General features: G+C 47.0%; 1 protein-coding gene across 1 annotated transcript in view; it reads right to left on the bottom strand.

Annotated features, from left to right (window-relative positions):
* Positions 1–19,967, bottom strand: part of LOC135904660 (membrane metallo-endopeptidase-like 1) — an 80,375-nt gene extending 60,408 nt beyond the window's left edge. The window contains exons 1-3 of the mRNA XM_065435545.2: positions 19,811–19,967; positions 14,828–15,195; positions 11,167–11,416 (exon numbers count right to left, since the gene is read on the bottom strand). Of these exons, the coding sequence (XP_065291617.2) occupies positions 11,167–11,416; positions 14,828–15,141 (564 nt within the window). The 5' untranslated portion in view covers positions 15,142–15,195; positions 19,811–19,967. The remainder of the gene's footprint in view (positions 1–11,166; positions 11,417–14,827; positions 15,196–19,810) is intronic.
* Between the last annotated feature and the right edge of the window lie 3,278 nt (positions 19,968–23,245).

The following is a 23,245-nucleotide window of genomic DNA, read 5'->3' as shown; positions in this document are numbered from 1 at the left end:
CGAAAGGCTGGGTGCAACGGCAGTGGGAAAAGTTCTCAGTTTCACGCGATGTTCGAAGCAGTGAGATAGTAGCCCCCTCCCCTTTATTTTTAAAGCGTTTCTTTTTAGACGTCTTTCTTTTTTTTAAAGCGAATAGCTTTCTTTGCTTCTTTCGGCCGTTTTCGTGGGCTGGTCGATGATCGGGGGTCGGAATCGGTGTAAAAAACGTTCGTTCGTTCTTTCGTTCGCTCTTTCGTTCGCTCTTTCGTTCGGTCGCTCGCTCGCTCGTTCGTTCGTTCGTTCGTTCGTTCGTTCGTTCGTTCGTTCGTTCGTTCGTTCGTTCGTTCGTTCGTTCGCTCGCTCGCTCGCTCGCTCTTTCGTTCGTTTGTTCGTTCGTTCGTTCGCTCGCTCGCTCGTTCGCTCTTTCGTTCGTTCGTTCGTTCGTTCGTTCGTTCGCTCGTTCGTTCGTTTGTTCGTTCGTTCGCTCGCTCGCTCGTTCGCTCTTTCGTTCGTTCGTTCGCTCGCTCGCTCGTTCGTTCGTTCGTTCGTTCGTTCGTTCGTTCGTTCGTTCGTTCGTTCGTTCGTTCGTTCGTTCGTTCGTTCGTTCGTTCGTTCGTTCGTTCGTTCGTTCGTGTCGGCTATTCGCTTACATTGACTAATCTCGTCGATGGCTCTGAATATTTTTCTAAAAGCGAATAGCTTTCTTTGTATCCTTTCCCCGTTCCCGTGTTCGGCGGCTGGACTTTCTCCTCTGATAGACTGAGGAGTGGGTAGAGCAAGCGGTGAGAAAGGAGATAAACCGGAGAGAAAGGAAAAGACACCGATGTCTCCGGATCTCGCTGGTTGTTCGGAGGCGGCGATGGTCGAAGAGGTGCTAACGTCTGGTCGGCAAATCGGTGGCCCACCGTGCAGCTTGCGATGGCATTGACGGACAGTGATGCCAACTCTGGGGATTTACTTCTACATCTAGAGTACTTGGAGGCAACTCGTAGATATAGTGCCTTTGTGGCGGCATCTATGAGTATTTCAAGTATGCTGAGAACTGCTGGCATACTTCGCAATGAAAGATTCATGCACCTGGGATGGTATTTTGTATCTATTCATTTCAATTCCCGCTATTTCGCCCTAAGTCACTGGGTGATACCCTCGTTGTTGTCGCAATTTATAGGCACTCTTAAAACAGTTACACCCTTTGGGGTGTATAATTGACCCACGAGAAAAATTGCCATCTGCCTTGCTTGCGTTTCCTTTCTTGAAAAAACTGCACTCGCTGCTTTCCTGTCGAGAATGCTGTGTCACGCTGATAACACGTGAGCCGTTCGTGACTTGGAAGCACCGGTCTTGCAGCGTTAAAGAAAGGAAATGCGGGCAAGACAGATGACGATTATCGTTGTGGGACAAGATACGACACAAAGGGTGTAACCTTTATTTAAGAGTGTGGTAAGAAATGAAGAATGAGTCGTTACAAAACGCGACCTGCACAATTAGGTACTTGTGAATTACAACTGCATAAGGAAGCTACAGGACAGTTGGGTACTGGTTCTTACTTTTTTATCTCTATCTTGTCAGATGCAGTTGTTGACGGTAATCTACATATGTATATTTTGGCCCGTCGGAAGGGAGAATAAAAAATACTAATAAACCACAACCGCTCTACAGAAGCTCAGCAGCATTGAAAATGATGAACGGTGTTATCGAACCAGAATACACAGATAAATTCAAGGACTTTCGTGTTGAATGCCGTCAAAAGTGTTTCTTTTCAAGCCGTAATCATTTCAATAAGTGGGCAGTTGAGAGGATTTGGGGCCCCCGAATCATTTTTTTTTAAGATTGCCAGAAATCGCGAATCTAGAGATAACTAAACTATTAAGTATACAACTCTGTAAAACTTAGTATTGAAAAACGATATCACAATTCTGTAAATTTCCTCTAATAGCACATATAAAGCTGACAAAATTGATGTATGACACGTTGCTCTGCAACTTACTATTCGTATGCGCATATGACTTTTGCAAAACCATTGTAAGCATTGCAACATATTCAAGTAGGTTGTAAATCTATATATCAAGTTCCTCCGCTCTAACGGGTGCAGTTTACAGAATAACAATATCTGTTTTTGATGACGAGGGACAAATTTGTAAGCTTCAAGCTTCCATATTTTTTTAACTTACCAATTTTTGTAAATTTCTCATAAAAAATTCAGCTCTTCAAAATTCCGCTACCAATAGCCACTAGAGCCTACTTTCACTCTCAGATGTAACAAATTTCGTTAAACTCAGCCTAGCGGTTATCCCAGAAAAGCGTTTCTGCGTTTTACATGTATTTTAGTAGGCAGCATCGGAGTTGGGCCCGAGCTAAAGCTTCCTCTTAAGAGGAGGCTTTAACACGGGAATTATCGTCTAAGAGAGGAATTATCGAGGAATTATCGTGAAATTACCGAGAATTATCTAAGAGGAATTCCGCTCGTTATTTAAGGTATGCTGAATGTCGTAACAACTATTCCCTTTACGGCGCATGTTATAATTTCGAAATAGAAGCCATGCAATGAGTAGCAAAGTCGTGTCTGCTTATCGGGAATCATGAACACAGCAACCCTTACGAGGTATATGCACCAAAGATATCCTAAAGTATTACGGCGGAAGCCATCTCACGACGACTGTCGACGGAAATGCATTAGCATCGAATCAATGTAACTACACGACGTATTGCCACAGGAGAAACGAGTTATGATGCACGTACTTCAGCAAGCCTCTTCTCTTGCGCCTCCCTAATTAGTTCCCAAGAACACTCGGAGCCATCTAGCGCCGCAACCGCGAAGCCTGAGCGTGGGCTCCGAGATGCATGGCGCGCCGGTGCGTGCGAACACTGCGAAATACGTCACGCGCCAACCGCCCTAGGGTCCTCTCGCGATTCTTTATGGACACGCTGCGCCATCTAGGGGCACTGCCGAGAAGTGCGCCCGTAGCCTCCGAGACGATAAGCGTGGCGATCCGGTGCCTGCGAACGCTGAGAATTGTTCCCTGGCTTTGGCCGCACACTCAGTGGCACAAACTCAAGTGTCCCATGTTGGTGAGAGGTTCATTGAAGAGCGGCCCGCACCTATTTGCACGTACTCAGTGACCCTGGTTAGTATCAAATATGTAATCGGAGATCGGCGCAGATTGAGTGGCGAATGTCCAGTGCTCCAAGTCGGCGTCATGGAGTACATTCGAACAGCGGCACTTTACCCAGTCTCGCGTTTACAGTGACTCATGCCGGTCCGATAGAGGTTCGTTGATGAGCGTTACGCATGTGCAGATTGCCACATACCGAAGTTGGGCCGTCGGTTGGTGTTGAACTCTGTGCTCAGCGGCCCGATGCGCTACCCCATTCGACCACTGACAACCCAGTGATTCAGGTAGCCGCGAAAACGGTTTGATACGAACATATGAATGCAAACATACATAAATGCAAACACATATCCCCCGAAAATCGCATGAAGTACCCAAAGAATGCTAATGCAATATAATTGGCGTTTGGCCTTTGGCGTTCCAGCAATGATCGTGCAGAATTCTAAAAGCCACGCTTATGGGAAACGTATCTAAAACATGAATGTATTTCGCGAGTCGGAATATACCGAATATCACGTCTCTCAGGAGTCCCGCTAGGCATAAACGACCTCACTATTTGTTGGCTTCAATTTCGCAATTACATAATGAGCACGGATGTGAATAATTAAGTATTTAGCTAACTATAGCGAATTTATTGTTAAAAATTGTTTCACTGCTAATATTTGTCTAGCTAGTCGCGTAGCCTACCTGTAAAAGTGCTATGAGCCCAGGTACGACAGTTTCCTTAAAGAAAAAAAAAGTGTTCCACATAAAAACATCGAAAACGCGAAGCGGAGCGGCGTCGAGTGGCGGCGGCAAGCCCCTAGGAACGCAGTGAACATTTAGGACAGTAACGCGGAGTACAGATGCGTCGATTTGATGAAGTGAGACAGCAGCGGATAAGCTCGATAAAATACCCCGCTGCAAAACTAGAAAAAATTACTCGCAATGCACAGCTCGAAGGAGCGCTCAACGGCGTTCAGCGTTCAATCGGACGTTTTCGCATTTACACAGCTCACAAGGAGTGCTGGTTGTCTCCGGATTTTTTTTTTTCAGCGCATTGCTGTCTGTTCGAAGGTTTTAAAGCAATAGCGTTAAGGGCCCCGTCTGGCCGAAAATCTGGTCTCGGTGTTTCGCGTCCTGCGCCCAGCGTCGACCGTCCTTTCGGAAAAAATCATTTCGGGACCACGCATACCCAACCATACAGGCCCCTCCATGTAGTGCAAAGAAGTTACTGAACTAACTGAATTTCTGAAGTGTAAATACGCCAGAAAAATCGTAAAGTACGACTTACACACAACTTACAGACATGATGGCGTCGGATTGTAGTTTGAATATACGAGAAAACATAACTCTGTTACGCGGAAACTCAAACACAAACCCCTTTTCAAGAATTTCTAAAATTCACAGAGCCGCCATGGCCTCCGAGATTAGCGCGCGCCGGCGCGTTCAAATCCAAAGGCCATAAAGAGGCGCGCACGTTTCCTTGCACCACCTCCAGATGGCACTCGCCACCACCTCATCGTAGAGTTACTGTATAGGGCTCCCTCAGGGACCCAGAGTTGGGCTTCTGTTTCCCACGTGCCCCTCCGGTGCTATTCTCCAAGCGCAGTAACGTGGAACTCCGAATTGCTGCAGAGAAGCTACTCTAACAGTGGCAACGTGGCAGCACCCATACAGCGCCTACCACCCGCTTAGATCCCAATTCGCGTTTGTTACCGACTCTCCGCCTTATCAGCAAGAAACAAGCGGCAGAATCCGTCATCGCTAAGTCTCATGTCAAGCTGAAGTCAAATCATTAGGTATGTGTTGTCGAAATTTTTAAGATCGGCTGTTTGCTAGGACTATAGACAAACCATAAAGCTGAGTTGCTTTCTAGTTAGCAGATGGCGCCACAGCATTAGCATTGGGGATGCGTTAACGATGCATAAAGCTATAAAAGCCTAATTATTCACTGCATCATTTATTTACTACCCTGCTCTAGCATGGTATGTGATGACGGTAGCGAGCAAACGCAAAGTAGATGCCAAGTAGACGCCGAGCAGACGCTGTGGCACAGGTGAACATTTGGTAAGGGTATTTGCCCGTACTGCTTGCTAGGGAGGCTGCAAGGTAACTGTAGGGAAATCGTATAGATAAAGCGAAGTCCTGCTGTCGCATGTGTGTAAACGCAGTTTATGGTCATGGCATCGAATTTTATGCGAAGCATATTACTAGAGCTCAACCCAGCTCCTCAGGCGCGGCGGTGTCGCCTTCGCTCGCGGCGTCGCCTTCAAGGCTGACCACGTGACACCGTGACGTCACGACAGAGGAGAAACGGGGCTCCAACTCGCGCCGTCGCGGCGGTATATAAGCAGCTGCGCTTGCCTCTGCTAGACACTCACGAGGTGAGATGCCTCCTGGAGACAGAGCTGCTCGTTGGAATGAGAAGCGAAGGTTGCGGCGTGCTACAGAGACTGATTTTCTAGTGGCTTTGGCTCAACTCTTGCAAGATGGGCTGGGTGGGAATCGAACCAGGGTCTCCGGAGTGTGAGACGGAGACGCTACCACTGAGCCACGAGTACGATGCTTCGAAGCGGTACAAAAGCGCCTCTAGTGAATGCGGTGTTGCCTTAGAAACGAGCTGTTTCTAAGGCTCAGGCGTGCGTCGCTAGCTCAAGCGCACATTTCGTTGCCGCGCCGAACGCTGCGTTGCTCGACGCTCACCGCGTCCAATGCGGGGCGCGTAGTCGCTGCGCCGTAGCCCATTGTCTTACACCCCTTGGCGGGTCGACGGGAACGCTGTCACGTTCCACTCTTGAAGGCGAAGCAGAGTAACGCATGAGTTTTTTTACGTCAATCCACCAACCGTGGACCATGTAACATGATCGCAAGCAGACGCTGAACAGACCACGCGACGCGGATGAGCACATCTCGAGGGGAAGTCATCCTTCCTATTGGCTAAGCATTCATGTAACTTCCACAGTGCTTGAAACCAGCTTGTGAGATGGATTCTCTCTGTAATACCTTTGTGGTCTTGAGGGTGTAATAAACGAAAGAGCCCCTGCGCGAACGAGAGCTCTGGCATCATTGCACAAAAGTGTATTGCAAGATGGCGGAACTATGCCCAACTCTGGCTCTCTGCGGGAGCCACATACAGTGACTGTACCACATCGCAGGCTGATGCAAGAGGCCGCGTTTCTACCAGAAAGCTCGCCTTCGTGCATAGCGGTCGCCGCCAACGCTTCCCGGTAAACATTACGGTTACATAAACTGCAGTTGCCAGGAAGTGTGAGAAGCAGTCTGGGATCTTTGACTGCTGTCGCGTTTCACTCTTAAAGGCGAAGCTTAAACGCCTTCCAAATTTTTGATAGCCTCAACCATGTTTCATTCAAACATCCAAGTCAGGAGCATGAGTGAATATGATGTGCGATTAAAAAAAGTTTATATGCAAGCAGTTCCTTTAATGATGCTAGCTAAAATAATCTTTCTTGGCGCTCTTTGGCGTTACCTGGCCCTTGCGCCAATAAAATCCATATGTCATCATCATGAAATATTATTTCGATATGTGTACAAATAAAAATGTTTACACTCAGTGGCTTTTTTGCAGTACACAACTGCCAACCAGGCAAAGCACGCTTTACAGGCACGTGGGTACGCTGTTTATTCGTGATATTCCTTTACCCGGAGGGAGGGGCGTATCCAGGAGTAGGTGGGGGGGGGGGAACTAATGGAGCTCACTTGCTTCTTCCAGCTTCACTCAGTTACTTTTTTTTCACTCCACTCCCCCAGAATCCACATATCATCATCATCATCAAATAATATGTCAATGTATGTATAAATAAAAAAGTTCACACTCTGTTGCTTTGTTTGCAATACACAAGTGCCAACCAGGCAAAGCACGCTTTACAGGCACGTGGGTACGCTACTTATTAGTCACATCCCTTTAACCGCAAGGAGGGGCGTATCCAGGAATGGGGGAGTGGGGTGAACTTATGGAGCTCACTTACTTCTTCAATCTTCACAAAGTTGTTTTTTCACTCTCTACTCCTCCAAGGCATCCCAAAGGTCGCCACCTTTGGTAAGACATTTACCGCGCCTCTTTCTTTTTCATCTCGCCGGTGCACGATAGCGAGCAATGTGCTCATGATGCTCTGTGCAACAAGCCTTGCTCTTCCTTTTACAGCGAAAGCTGTATATGACTAACCTTCCGTAGTTTTTTTCGGCGTCCGGCAACATAAACGGACTTAGCGATTTCTAACAAACCCATACACAATGGGTTTCATTGTTTGCTTTGCGTGTGGTCACATACAGGTGCAGTGCGGCGGTGCAGATGTCAAAATGCGGAACAGATTAGAACGCTCGCCGAGAAAAATAGCGTGATGTTAAGGTTACCGCAGTGTATAATCAGGAGAGGTATCGGCGCTGAAAACAGCTGCGTTGTGATGTGGCGGACACCTATGGTTCTTACACCCGAAGAACAACATGCGTACGAGGAGAGCCGGAGGGAACAGCAACGAGAATGTAAACAGCGCCGGCGCGGAACGACCACCGACGAAGAACGTTCCCGCGATGTTAAATGAACAAATGACAACCATTTCATTCTATGAAGATGGAATGACAGCGAAAGCACTTTGCGTTCGTTTGAAAGCTTTCACTGTCGTCTGCTTAAATGCGCTCTAAAATGTCAAAAGTAAAGCGCTCTCAGAAGTCGTTTTAGCACAGAAAGAAAAGCAGATACCCTGAAAATCAAATCAACGTGCTTAGAAGTAATAAATGAGAAAACATCTGATAAGAAACTGTAAAGATTGAGATATTTCAGCACTTGATTCATGTTTATTAAACATTCTCGCCTAACTGTTTGAGACAATTATAATTGTTGCGGTTACAGAAATCCAGGCCCTTTCTTTATCTCTATAACAGATGAAAGTGAGTTCTGTGATCCTCTTTGTGATACCCTTGCTGCAACAAGCTGATTTAGTCTGGATTCCCTTGAAAAAAACCCATTGTTGCAGTCAACTGTTGCAGTCAATTCTTGCATATAGTGGTCCATTTCTGTCTGGCACATTCGACAATTGCATAGGATATAGGCTAAAGAAAGTTGTACAATTGTGGGTGTGTAGGCTACTGACGCAATCTCCTTGCACCTTCCTTTCTTCTTCTCCAGTTTTCGGCAATAGGTGTATTTGTTAGCAGAACACCCTTAGAGCACCCTTGCTGCAGCTTTGCATTGCTTTAGATTGCTAAAAGGGTACACATTGTGGATACATCTTACACAGCTTAACTTTTTACACGAATAACAAGCCATACAAGGTCTTTTCCCTGTGCTTCGTTCCAAGTCAGAGTAGGTAGGCTACGTACGTCATTATGTAGTTTCGTGTGTATGGCGCACAGGATACTATGCCATGCACTGCCTTATCACTTAATAGAAACACTGTGTGACTGGCACTGTGAGAAACCCGTTAACCACATGAGGCGAGGAAGTTGTTCGTGTGCTATATTTAAGCACAGAAAACATGTTTCTGACTTACGTAGGTGAAGCTCCCCCAGAAGATGGATAATAAGGTGTTCTAATTCATATTCGTAGAACATTTCGGTCAAATCTGCCACTGTCGCGTTGGGGCCCTCTTCCATAGGTGTAAGGGGATGAGAAAGTGCAGGGATAGGTATTTTCACGCTAATTGCCCAAACGGGACCCTTCGTGTCCATCGTTTCATGTTGTCCGGAGTTGGGAAACGAAAACGTTCTCCTGCATGGCACTGTCGACAGCACGATATGTCAGTTAAGGTTTCGGAGGCCATCATTTTTACATATCATTGGTTGCCCCTGCGCTTCAGACGAGTGGCACGCGATCTTTTTTTCGCCACAAGCAAAGTTAGTTCTAAAGCGTTGAATTTAGTGCGTCAAAGACTAGGCTGATTAAGAGCAACTTTACAACAAAAGATTGAGGACCTTAATAGAGAGAGTGGAAGAGTGGGGCGAATATTAATATGCATAGAATAAAGATAACGATCAAGCCTGGCAAAGGAACAGAGTTCAGGATCGCCAGTCAGCCTCCAGAGTCTGTGAAAGAACACGTTTACCTAGGTCGATTACTCACAGGGGATCCAGATCATGAGAAGGAAATTTACAGAAGAATAAAAACGGTTTGGAGTGCATACGGCAGACATTGTGGGATTCTGACTTTAAGCTTACCATTATGATTGAGAAGGAAGGTGTACAATTAGTGTATTTTACCGGTGCTAACATATGGGGAAGAAACTTGGAGGCTGACAAAGAAGCTTGACAACAATTTAAGGACTGCGCAAAGAGCAGTGGAAGGAAGAATGTTAGGCGGAACATTAATTAAGAGATAGAAAGAGAGGGGTGTAGATCAGAGAGCAAACGGGGATAGCCGATATTCTAACTGACATTAAGAGAAATAAATAGAGCTGAGCAGGTCGCGTAATGCGTAGGTTAGATAACCGGTGGACCATCAGGGCTACAGAACGGGTGCCAAGAGAAGGGAAGTGCAGTCGAAGACTGCCGAAGCCTAGGTGGGACGATGCAATCAGGAAATTCGCAGGCGCTAGTTGGAATCGGTTGGCGTGGGACAGGGGTAATTGGAAATCGTAGGAAGAGGCCTTCGTACTGCAGTGGACGAAGACTGATGATGATGATGATGATGATGATGATGATGATGATGATGATGATGATGATGATGACGACGACGACGACGACGACGACGACAGCGACGGCGATGACAAAGACGATTATGATGATGACGATGATTAGAACGCCCTTAAAGAGGAATTAGCGAAGCTAGTGGTAATAAAAGCATGCGGTCAAGACCAACAAAAAGGGCGCACATGGCAAGCGCGAACTCAACCCCCGTACATTTATGATTAGTTGTGCATTTACTATAACTATGGCCACAGCTACAATAAATTTTATATAGCTGAAACAAGTAGTATAGTACGACACACCGAACTAGCCTGTATAGGGTAGCTCTTCTGTCTACCATCTGTCTAGCTGTCTGTCTGTCTAGTTGTCTAGCTGTCTGTCTACCATCTGTTCTGTCTAGCTCTTCTGTCTACCATCTAGTGCTTCTGTTGAAGCACTAGATGGTATACGATTTGGATGGGCATGTAGATGTTCTTTACAATACCTTTCACAAGAGCCCATTCTGCGTATGCTGTGCCCAGACATGAACACGGCCTTCCGCATAACCTTCAAAAGGGATATGTTACAATCTCGAAAATTACCAGTAGCAATGTATCATTATTCATCGTTGTGTAACCGCTAGAGCGGCATCTCCCTAAATGCACCCCCCAATCCTCGCACCCCTGCCCATTGTCTCCGCGCGTTCTGCGCAAGGTCTGCCTGCTCCCCTTAGCTTGATTGTTATTAATAAATATTTAGAATTCAATACAAATAAATAAACGCAAAAATAATAAAATTTATCAAATAGTGTTTAGCTGAGTACCGGAATTATGACCAGAGCACCGATTACTACACCGCAAAGAGGAGGATGTAGATGTTTAAACGTCACGATTCGTAATATATTACAGCTTGTGGTAGTTTAAATTCTGTTAAAGTTGAAAAGATTTGCTCATCAAAGCACTAAAATTTATTATTTTGTAAAAAAGTTACCAATTACATCTCTCATCATGTCATCCTAGATAAAGTTACTTTTGAAAACGATTTAAAAGACTTCTCCTTTAGCTCCATTCAATTACCTAAATTCCAAGCCGTAACGCTTTGTTCGATGCCTTGTGGTCAACCATAGAAGAACAAAACGAACCGCAGAAGCTGAGGTGTAGAAATGATGTAGGGATTTACAGAAGAGGCGTATGTCCGTTGCTAGGCGACTGGGCTGTATACGCGCAGAACGGGCCCTTCTGGAATGTACTTCTTTTCCGACCAGGGAACGATGCTAAACGATGCGCGGCGCCTGGCACCGGAAACCATCGGCGACAAAAGTGTCCGGTGTTTATCGGACACCAGCTGTTGTGCCTGAAGAGGACAGCAGCTCTCTTTGGCCATTACTGGGCCTTACAGCAAGAGAAAAAAAAACAAAAAAACAAGCCCATTCTTCTGAAGAGGGCAGATCGGGGGCACGGAGAGCGCATTCTCTCACCTCAAAGTACTCGCGTTCGGTGGACGAGATGACGGTGCCGCTCCTCGCGGATCTCATGTCTCCCCCCATGGGCGACGCCATCATGACCGTGTTGGGCTGCATCATCATGGGCGCCGCAGCGCCGTAGTCGTAGTAGGCGGGCGGGGGAGGCGCGTTGTCGTAGTACTGGACGTTGACCAGAAACTGGTCGCGGCTGGGTGACATGCCGTCGCCGTAGAAACCTGTGAAGGCGTCCTGGAACGGCCGCCGGCTGCGCGCAGGCAAAGCGTGATGTCATGCTCGGGCACCCTTATTTGCGTCTGCTTAATTCAATAGTCCTTAAAAAAGTGCCTCCCGGGATTTATCGCTCACGGCCAACGCCGCCCACAACGACACCGACGACACCGGTATTTCTGTGACACGAGCTCCTTAACGCTGTCGCGTTAAAAATGATTAACCTTCTTCGAGCCATGCGCTAATTTGCCACGTTGCCATCCTATGTTGCCGATTGGTTCGTTGTTTTTAAAGAAATGGCTTTCTTTGGTTCTTCCCACCACTCTGCGGTTTGTCAGCTTCTGGCCGTTTACTGCGAGCTGGGGACGCACTGGATGTCACTAGGTGCTACTAGGCAAACGGTTCTATATATAAGGTTTATTTGGCGGCCAAGCAGGATCTCCCACCTTAGTTCTGCGTAACAACAACAACAACAAAAACCTTCCTACATAAAACCTAAACATATTGACACGCGCGCTTGTTCATCTTTATCCGGCGATCGGATTTTACCGGATAACAAATGCTAAAGACAACGCGCACTACAGACGCGCATTTCTGTATCGGAAGTTTCTCTAATGTTATCCATGGTTCTATCTGTTGGCTATGCTGTCGCTACTACTTAACGCTATTACTACTCTGTGTTTGTGTGTGTATGTGCCTGTGTTTGTGCGCGCATGCGCGTGTGCGTGCACGTATGTGCGTGCGTGTATGTATGTGCGCGCGTATGTGTGTGTGCTGCAATGATAAAACGTTTGTTTGTCTTACGCAAATATATCGCCAATTTTATAGTTTAAATTTATTTCTTAGTTCACTTTAAAATATTCAAGTAAGGAAGTCATGGAACTCAAGCTGCAATTATGGCGCAGCGCAAGTCGCTATCCTAACGCACCGTCTCCTGCTTCAAGCCGCATTCACAGGAGAAGACGCCAGCACGTATAAATTTTGTGGACCAAAGTTATTTTACACCTAGAGCAAAGTACCTAGGTTAGAGAACTTTATTCAGGTTGTAAAGACGATGGGTGCCGCACATCCCTTGCAAATTATAGCAATGTGAAAACAGTGCGTCACTTCACGACACTGAAGTGAAAGATGTGACTAATTTTTTGTAATGCCGTTTACGCGGCTAATTTTTCTCCTCCCTCTACAGCAAAGCTCGCCCAAGCACACGTTCACTGAGACTTACGTCCAAGGTTGCTATGCCAATGGGCGGTTAACGGTAAATTTTAGTATGCACGCCACGACCTCACTGTCGTGCTCGGCTCAGTATGTACGTGTCTGCGTTCACCAATATTTGTTCGTTCTGATTTGCTTGGCGTATCATCATACATTTCTTTCGCCGGTCGCACACACACACACACGCACGCACACGCACGAACACGCACCTCTTTTAACGCTGGCCGTAAAGAACGGCGAAATGACGTCACTTGCAGGTTTGAGCACTGATACTGTTTTGCACGCTTAATATTTAATAGTCTGAAAATATTTAGAATAAAAGGCAAGCGAAGTGGATGTTGTTTCATGACATTTGTTGATGGGCTGCCATTCTTGAAATTCCGAGGAACAATTTAGTCAAGCGACGTAAGCCTCGGTATGAGCAATTTTATAATTGAATGTAACCCGCATATAGATAAGCATATAGCACACATATAGCTCTACCACACCAAACCATACTACCTGTAAATCTGGTTCCGTAATCATAAAAAGCCCTTGCGCCACATGTTGTTCGTAAGAGAAAACTTTACCCAATTCTGATGAACGACCTATCATTAGCGAAGGCTAATGATAGCGGCAAAGTTTCAAAGGACACGAACGAAACGCTTTGTGGATTCGGCCCCTGATTTGCCCGTTTCGTTATGACACTGAACCATCTTCGATATGGCAGCGCACGCGGCATATTATTTTCTTTTCGTTATTTTTTTTTGTAACGAGCCGGGCAAATAACGTTTCCTAATGACGTTTCCGTGAAGCTTGAAGGCGGTGTTTGAACAGTAACCAAGCATTCCTGTAGCGTTAATTACCCAAAACCGCGAAGGTTCGCGAAAGTTGAAAAAAAAAACAAAGAAAAGAAGAAGCTTAAGCTTGAATTTTTCCCGGCATCTTCTAAAATGGAGATGAAGCTTCCTCCGAGTTTTCAGGTATAGATATTAATAGCGAACAGAACGTATTATGCGGTAGCTCTGTTTCACATCAAAGTACAAAGTTGATTTTGGCAACACTGCATAACTGTGCAGTTGTCGAGAGTGCAGGCAAAACGCACAAAATAGACTGGTGAGGTTTGGTAACCCCTCAACAAATACTCACATCGGCAACACGATAGTAGCAGCCTAACTACATACATACCACAAAACAAGTACATCCCTTAAGACAATGGATGAAAGAAAAGGAAAAACAAGATAAATAATTCTAGCTATGCATTTAGGAGAAATGGCAATTGTGTAGCTGATCACTTGGTTACCATGATGTGGTCGTGGGGCAAGAAATAGGCGCTGATAAATATCTCAAGAGACACCCTCGAATTATAGAGTTTAAGGTCTGATGATTTAGTTTATCGAATGTCTTTGAAAAATCTACACATCTTCTAAGTCTTAATATTCTTCACTCACGAATTGTAATGAGTTCTGTCTAAGTTACATAACGACTCCATGGCGTAGAGGATTCGAACTTAATCTCGATTTAGTGCACGGTCATTGATGACGCATTTTGTTCATAAAAAGAGTCGCATCATCTGGTCAAAGCACATATACAATTTAGTAGCTGAAAGCATTACGTGAGTCACTCAGGTGAGAGTGAGGGAGTGAGTGAGATTAAATCAAATTATGAGTTTTTACGTGCCAAAACAACGATATGATTATGAGGCACGCCGTAGTGGAAGATTCCGGAAGTCTGGACCACCTGGGGTTCTTTAACGCGCACCTAAATTTAAGTACACGGGTGTTTTCGCATTTAGCCCCCATCGAAATGCAGTGAGTTTAAGTTAGTGAGTGGCGAAGGAGTTACCGCATAAATGAGTGAGAACGAGTGACTGAGTGAGCGAATGAGGGAGTAAGTGAGTTGGCGAGTGCATGAGAGTGGTGCTTGAGTTAGTATCATTAAGTAATTTTGTGAAAGAGTGAATGCGCAAATGAGTAAATAAGTGTGAGTGAGTGAGTGAGTGAGTGAGTGAGTGAGTGAGTGAGTGAGTGAGTGAGTGAGTGAGTGAGTGAGTGAGTGAGTGAGTGAGTGAGTGAGTGAGTGAGTGAGTGAGTGAGTGAGTGAGTGAGTGAGTGAGTGAGTGAGTGAGTGAGTGAGTGAGTGAGTGAGTGAGTGAGTGAGTGAGTGAGTGAGTGAGTGAGTGAGTGAGCGCGCGAGCGGGGGTGGACTGCAGCCGGTATGCTAGAGGGAGATTTAACGAGTGAAGGAATAGCCTCACCTCTTTGACCAGTCGATGGATAGTACGGGTCCCGCGGGCGGCGACGGCGATTTAGACGCAGGTGACGCCGGTTCCGGAGACCCGCCCTTGGACCCCCCTTTTTTCTTCGGAGATCCCTTTTTGGAGCCTTTTTTGGAGCCCTTCTTGGATCCTTTCTTTCCTTTGGACCCTTTCTTGCCCTTGGAGCCCTTCTTGCCCTTGGAGCCCTTCTTGCCCTTGGAACCTTTCTTGCCCTTCTTGCCTTTGGAGCCCTTCTTTCCTTTCGAGCCTTTCTTTTTCTTCTTCTTGGCATCGTCATCATCTTCTTCGGGCATCTTGGAACGCTTGTAACACGCCTCCGGTTCCCGGGTTAGCCAAGTGTCCGATTACTGCGTGATAGTCAAAAAGTAATTTATAATTGGAGCTCTGTTTCACATTGCAAAGCAAAATTAATTATTTAATTAGTTGATATATTGATTGATTGATTCATTCATTGGTAGCGATAAAAAGCTACAGCACTTTGTATAGTGCACCTCAAGCAGCGACATACAAAAAAAATGTGTACCTTGTGTGACCTTGGCGACAAGAATAAGAGAACTTGGGAACAAGACTAAACAAAAAAAAATCGGCGGAGACACTCAAGACCGCTTGCGTGTAGGGATGCGAAAGCATTATGCCGGTTGTAGACCTTGGAACGTCGTAAACGCGCTCATTTTATACACTCATGACGTAGCGCCACCTCCTCCACATTGACTGCGCCGTTACGCACCCAATGACGCATGCACTAGGCACACATTTAGTCAGCCAGAACCGCGGAGCCGCCATGGCGTCGCGAAAGCGTGCTCGTCTAGCACCCTGGAGGCCCGGTTTCAATTCCCACCCGGACCTAACTATACCAATTTATACCAATTTTATACCAAATTTATACAAATTTTATACCAAATGTATACCAATTAATATAGCAATTTTCAGACATATTTACTTTGTTTACAGGAACCTCCCCTGAGAAATTTGATCTCATTACAAGCACCTTTTGACGTGTTTTTACTCTTTGCGCCGTCGGCCATTTTTGGCGCCGTCTTTCGGTCCCGCCGTCGACGGCGATTTTTCGCGAAATGGAGCACATGATGCTTTCGCATTAATCATCTCTATCGCATTGAGACCATTCGACACAATGAGGCGCCTGAAACACTTTAGGAACATTAAAGTAAGCGTCCTAGTTTCCCTTTGATCCAGATAATGAAGGAATCGGTGAATCGTTGAATAAAAGCGCGGAGTAAAAGTACACAACCAGAAAAACAATGCCGAGTACGAGGGCGCCACACGCGAAAAACTGAGCAATCGAAAAGAAGTCGTTGCTCAGCGAACTCTACACATATGAAACCATGGCTTCTGTAACATGTTCGATGCAGCCTGGCGTTTAAGTCAATTGAAATACTCAAATAATTGCATTCGCACGATTGTACAAGGTAGGCGTACACAGAACTTCACCTCCAAGAATGCAGATGGAATGAATTTAAAAAATTAACTCTGGTGTGTTACCTGCCAGATCCCCGATCTGATTGTGACGGACGTCGTAGCGGGAAGTCGACCCACTGGAGTTTTTTAACGAGCCCTCAATGCATGATACACGGGCATTCTTGCATTTCGCCCCCATTTAACGGAGCCGCGCCGGCCGGAATTTGATCTCGAGACTTCGTGCTTCGAAGCGTAACGCCACAGTCATTAAGCAACGCAGCGGGTGCGGAAGGAATGTAAATGAACCACACATCAAGAAAGAAGGGCGCTACCAATGAACACGTTATTTTTTTGAGTATCTCACAATAGATAGTATCAATGACGTTGCCTTTTTTTTTGTCAACGCATTGTCGAGGCTAGCATTGCTTCAACGCCCAAGAGGAATAAAAAATGCGCACCTGATTTCAAACTGTAGATAGCAAACACCTAAACAACGCCATGCGGCGACTACAAAGCAATACGTGACTTTTTCCGTTCGGGACGAAACAGGACCATGCCTAACCACGCGGAATGATGTAATCCGGCTAAAAACCGACTCACATGGCGATGTATATAGTTTCGCACTGCTATGACAAGACTATGACCCTTGTCACATCATTCGTGTCAACGTACTTTTTTTTTTCGTTCACTTATTGTCATCAGGTGTTTCGAACCAGATGTGGTCCCGAAGTAGAACGCGTCCCCAATTTTTCATGTTTCCAATTTTCCAAATCTTCCAGCGTCACGCCCGATTAATAATGGGAAGAAACCATGTACCACTTCTAGAATTTACTCTGCACGCCGTTCACATTTATCGCTATCACCTTGCGCGATCATCGACTGAGATCTTACAAAACTGGCCTTCAGCGACAGGTACCTGAACGGAACTATATAAACGCGCCAATGTTCCTAAATGTGGACAACAAACCAAACGCACATTAAAGCACACCGCAGTGCCTGCGCTGTTCTAACAAATGCTCGCCCAGCCGCCGGGACACTCGACGTAGCACGGGATCACTGCTATTCACCGTGGGCGCGCCCTAATGAGCGGATCGCCGTCGACCTTCTCCATAGGCCATGACGTCTTAGAGATACGAGGGTTGATCCAGAAATAAGGTTCTCAAAGGGCTCCAGCCACACGAGAAGGTGCGAGGCGAAATCCGGCAACACTGCCTGCGCGCGGCTGTTCCCCCACTCTCGATTTCCTCGGCCGCGCTTTGCTGCATTCATGGCTCAGCAGCCATCCGATATTGGAGGTTCCCATTGTTGATCCCGCCAAGAGCGAGATTCGTTCCGCAATTCGCTTTTTGCGCGCCAAAAGGCACCCACCCGTGGATATTCATCCACGGGTGGGTGCCACGGGTGGGTGCAACACGTCCGCAAGTGGTGCAGGGAGTTTGGTGACGGTCGGAAGCAAGTTCACGATGAAGAACGGAGTGGAAGGCCGCCACTTTCGGAGGCAGTTATCGAGGTGGCCCAACGCGGAGTGCTTCAAAACAGGAGGACCACCGTCCGTGAACTTGTTGCTCAGACTTCCTGGGAGTTCTTACGGTACAGGGCAGAAAGCTTTGAAAAATTGGGGCATCACAAGTGTTGTGCTCGATGGGTACCGCGGCTATGGGCATCAGACTACAAGGAGAAACGCCTTGACTGCGCTCGCCAGTTTCTTCAAAAGTGTCAAGAAAACAAGGAAGGATTGTTGGACTTTATTGTTACGGGAGACGAAACGTGGGTGTTTCATTTCACTCCCGAAACTAAACAAAAATCCAAACAGTGGCGTCACCCAGAGTCACCAGTCGCAAAGAAGTTCAAACAAACTCCTGCTGGCAAAGTCATGACTAGTGTTTTGGGGGGATCATAAGGGGATACTGCTGATTGACTTCGTAGAACCTGGAACAATCAACTCAGACAGTTATTGTACAACACTAAGAAAACTCAGGCGAGCTATCCAGAACCGCCGGCGAAGACGACTGGCAGCCGGTGTAACGTTGCTTCACGACAACGCCCGACCTCACGACTCCCGTCAAACCCATAAACTTTTGACAAACTTTGGGTGCACCGTCATGCCCCACACACCGTACAGTCCAGACCTCGCGCCTAGTGATTATCCCTTGTTCTCCAAGTTAAAGGAACATTTGAGTGGCCAACGCTTCCGAGGCGACGATGAAGCCAGAAAACAGGTCAAACGCTTCCTCAACAAGTTGGCGGTGAAATTGGGATATTGGGATACAGAAATTGAAGCACCGTCCACAAAAACGCGTAGAAAAAAAGGCGATTGTGTAGAAAAATAGAGCGATATTTCTTCTTTCCAATGATGTAAATTTCTATAAGAATAAGTAACGTTGTATATTTCTAAAATTGATGGGAACCTTATTTTTGGATCAACCCTCGTAGCTGGATACCGTTGCTATACCGCGGACCTGCTGATTCTGGCAGGTGCGTGCGATTCTATTGATCCTGAATCTTCTATCATTGTAGAGGGAAAAAAATTCACCGACGATTACGATAGCCCCTAAAGCAAAATTTGAGCGCAGCTCTATACGTGCGTATTTCCATCTCTCATGTCAATATTTCGTATCACGATTTTTTGGTACACGGTTTATATTGGGAAGAGAACGCTGCAGTAGCGTGGCTGGTGCGGACAATCTGTCTCGTGCGACAGATTGCAAACGGAGCGAAGCGTGGCGTGACTGCCTCGCTAATCGGGAGATCGCAAGGTCGCAGCACGTGGGCGACGCATGGGCGCGATTCACAGCCGCCGCAGACAGACCTCCGCTCATGCAGCGCTTTGTTTCCATATATGGTATCGGTGGACGGGCTCGCCGCATGCCTTATCGATGGTGTCATCTGTGAACACACAATGGCGCGCTACTCTGGCGCCATCTCGTAGCGGTCGTCGCTGCAGAGCTCGTCTTGCGCGGCACTGCGCTTTTATCCCCACACTTTCGCCGTACCCTCCTCCTCCGGTTTCCTCCTCGCGCTCTCTTGGCTATCGCCGTCTTTCATTCCCCGCTGCACTCCGCCTTCACTCTTTCATCCTTCGCTGTGCTCGTTCACTCGGTTACGTCGATGGACGCCGCGGCCGCCGAGGGCCGCAACGCTCACCGCATGAACGGGCGCCTAAGAGCTGCGCTCTAAAGAAAAAGCTATGCCACCGGTTACGGCGGCCGCGAATCGAAGTGGCTCGATTAGAAATCGCAAAAAAAAATGTTTGCTTTTATATTCCGTCCAAGGGTGTCTGCGCGCTAGCGACGTCATAGGTTTCTTGTTTACAAACACAAAGCATGTTAGAAAACAATAAAGCGTCTCGAGATGCCTTGCGCGTGGCAATCGACACCAAGAAGAGAGCCGTCCTACGTACGCCACGATACGTGGTCGGCCGATCGACCGCTGCACCTCAGCTGCGAAGCTGACGTGCAACAACGGTGCGCCCTCGTCGATACGCAGCGGAGTGCAAATGCGCGAGCAGCGACGCGAAGTCTCTCTTTCCGCGAGTGCTGAGCTCACCATGCAAAGGCGTCGTCTTCGAAGCCGGCGGCGATTTCCAGCGACGAGGCGGCCCTCGGGCAAGCTACAAATGTTCGACCTCCGAACGTGCGGCAAAAGCGGGGCCGCCGCGTTCGCCGATCGCACGTGCGTGGCGTTTTCTTCCTCTTTCACGACGGATCAGGCGCCCGACAGCAAATCACATACACCTATGGAACCCGCATTAGCAAACCTCAACACTTAAAGACGCCTAGCACGTCATTTGAGCGGTGGGAGGTACAGCTGACCGGCGATACCGTGGCGGGACAAGAAGCTCTCGTCCAGCAAGTACGTCGAGCAGCCACGGCCAGTGGAGTCCTGGAATGAGGACCCCACCCACTCGACCTCAAGAGCAACCACCTCGATGGTCCGAATAAATGTTTTTTCTCTCTCTCTCTCTCTCTCAACGTACGATACCTCTTTAACACGTTCTCTACAATCTGTAAAATTCCATCTTAGTTTTCTGTTTGTTTTTACTACATACTGCCAGATTCACGGGTGATCATCCGTAGTGGGTTGAGCTGCATTTCCAGCCACCAAACGAAACGAAACCAAACCGAACCAAGGAAAACAGCACATTACATTTTAGACTCACTATAGACTCTAGTTACCATTGGATGCTCGAGATTGGTGCTCGCACCGGAGCCTTGGTGCAGTCTTCTTCGCAAGATTGGATTGCCGCGTACACCGAAAAAATAATTATTTAATGATTTATTATTAACGGCACTCGTATCATTCCGTGCTCCCTAATCTTTCCTTTGTAATCAAATTCGGAACAACTGGTTGATTCTTCCTATCCCACAATATTTTTTTTTCTCGAGAGAAAGGAGCTTCGGAAGCGTCGTTTCGGGTTGGCTCTGCCTGAATTTACCTTTTCCTGTTATTCTATAGCGCTTTTCGTGATCACTGTCACAGGCATGCTTGTTTTGCCATTGATTATTTTCTGATTGATTCAATGTGCTTACTTTGCTAAGGAGTTTGTAATTTCGTTTACTTTTGTACATCTTTTTCTTTCTCGTTTTTTTATGCGCTAATTGGCCTCGGTTTTTATACTCCTCGTTGGCTCTTTGAACAGCCGCCTCGAATTTCTTTTTTTCAATACAATCTGATTTTTGTCCAGTCACGCATAGTGGGTGGACGCCATTCTCTGTGCAAAAAATGAATTAAATTAGCGGCTATTCATTGCAGTGGGCGCAGAATACGCAGCCTATCGGTTTTCATTACAGGGTGGCACTGCAACGAAAGCTGCCCAGTTCCTCAAGATACTTCGCATGAAAGAAAGAGAGCGAGAATAAACACACGGCCGCCACGCATGCCGATGTGATGAGCCATCCCGCGCGGCTCCGAACCACCCCGACACCCGCACTTCACGACAGTGACGTCACGCACGCGAGCCAGTCAGTAGGCGCACACCTGTGCCTAGCGACAGTGACGTCACGACACAGAAGAGACCAATCAGGAGGCCGGAAAGCTGTGACAGTTTCTGCTAACGGCAGATGACCTTGACAATGAGTCATTAGGGGTGTTTTTTCCGCCCTAATATAAATGCTGGAGCACCACGTCTTAGCTTACCGCGGTGAGCTTTGTTGGCGGGGTGCATTTGCATCGCAATTTGCACTAGTTTTCTGCTTTATGCAGTACCTGGTGCCATGAATGTGGCCTGCCTCGTATGAGTGGCAGCCTTTCTCAAAAGCTGACACATGAAAATTCGTTTTCCAGGATGTCAGTCCTTAAAACCCGCAGCGCGAAATCACCGGAAGCACCGTCAACGACTTGGTCCCGCCGTCTTGTTCACATGTCAGTGCTATGGTGGCTAGCAGGGAGCTCTAGCCATCATATCAGTGCTCTGACTTCTGCCATCCGCGGCGCTGTTCGCCAGTGCGTCGTAGCGTGCCTCAATGTCCTCCTCGCCCTCTGTGCGGCGGGCGAGGAGGACCCTGAGGCACCCTAGTGCGTCGCTTGGTGGAGGAATTGTAGGGAAACGACAAACAACGGAGGCGTGCAAATACAAAGTTCAAAATAGGGGTTGAGAAAGTTTGGTTAGGGGAATTCATCGTGGGTTATTTTTTTCCTTTCCTTTTTTTTCTTTTTTAACATAGGTAAGACATTAGGCACTATAATAAGAAGAGCTTGGTGGCGCAACCAACCACAGCGTTCCAAACGGGGCGCTCATACCATCCTTCCATCCATCCATCGCGCGCCGCTGGCGCCTTACGACGGCCGCTAGGTGCCTATAGTAAAGGACAAGGGAAATTTCTAGAAGTACTAACTGTTGGGCGTGTTGGTAATACATAGTTAAGGAGAAATGGCGCGAACTAACAAGGGCACGATAGAAAACACGAGCAAGCGACAGGGTGTGTATTTATGCTAGGGTATATATATTTGGCCGTGTTTTTCAAAATAAATCATTGTTGCTAGCCTGCGCTTGTCCGTGTTTTCTATATTGTTCCTGCATGCCCCCCAGTATTTTAAGAACGGCCTCTTACGGCTCGAGGTGGCGTTTAGGCCAGGTATACACCAAGCCCACTGACGAATACGTGCGGTAGTAGGAATGAAGGAAAAAGGGTTTATTTTACATTGTTTACACTGGCTCCAGATAAGGAAGACCACTCCATGGAGGAGCATATGAAACGTCTGAGTTCACATCAGGAGTCGTCAGCCTCACTCGATGCACCGAAGGTCTCCGCTTTTAATACCATCGTCTTCCCTAGGAGACCGAACTAACGAATCATGACTGTGTCGCGGCCAATCACAATCGTCGGATGGGTCGCAAGATCCCGCCCATGATATCCCACCGTTCCGCCGAACTCCGCCTCCTATGTGGCACCTTCGACTCCGCATATGGCGCAAGCGCGTGGCACTCTGGGAATCCGCGGTCGAAGTCGTTCCCACGGTTCCTTTCGACGTTGGCTGTTTTTGTCAATGAGTTCAGGTCGTAATGTTCAGGTAGAGGGGTCCTTTGTTGACCCGTCAATAGTCGGCGTCAATGCTGCGTCGGCTTCCGCTGAGTGCCCTGTTCTGCAAACAGTGCGGCCGATAAAGGCACGCTGAGTTCCGTTTGGCGGCACGGCTGCCTTGGAATTTTTTCACTGATTTCTGCACTTGGACATCACTTTTTGTATTCTTTTTACACATTATTTAGGCGTTTCGCTTACTCAAAAAGTCTTCGAGCGCAGCCTTCTGCGTCGGATTTATTAAAGCGGTGCACTTATTTACATTGACAGTTCCCCGTTTGGGTTAGTTGTAACATGATCAATGCCCTTTGACCCATGAAGGGTCTTATTGATCCAATGTCCTAAGTAGTTCAAGTGAGTTATTCAAGCAAGAAGCAGATTAGTTGCATAATAATTAAATCTTGAAGGTTTTCATTTCATAGCAATGATCATAAAAGCAGTCTCTTTGAAGTTGATTTCTATT

The sequence above is a fragment of the Dermacentor albipictus genome, chromosome 2 (genome assembly GCF_038994185.2).
Source record: "Dermacentor albipictus isolate Rhodes 1998 colony chromosome 2, USDA_Dalb.pri_finalv2, whole genome shotgun sequence".
NCBI lineage: Eukaryota > Metazoa > Arthropoda > Arachnida > Ixodida > Ixodidae > Dermacentor > Dermacentor albipictus.
Note: the sequence above shows the minus strand (reverse complement) of the source record. Positions and strands in the feature narration are given on the sequence as shown.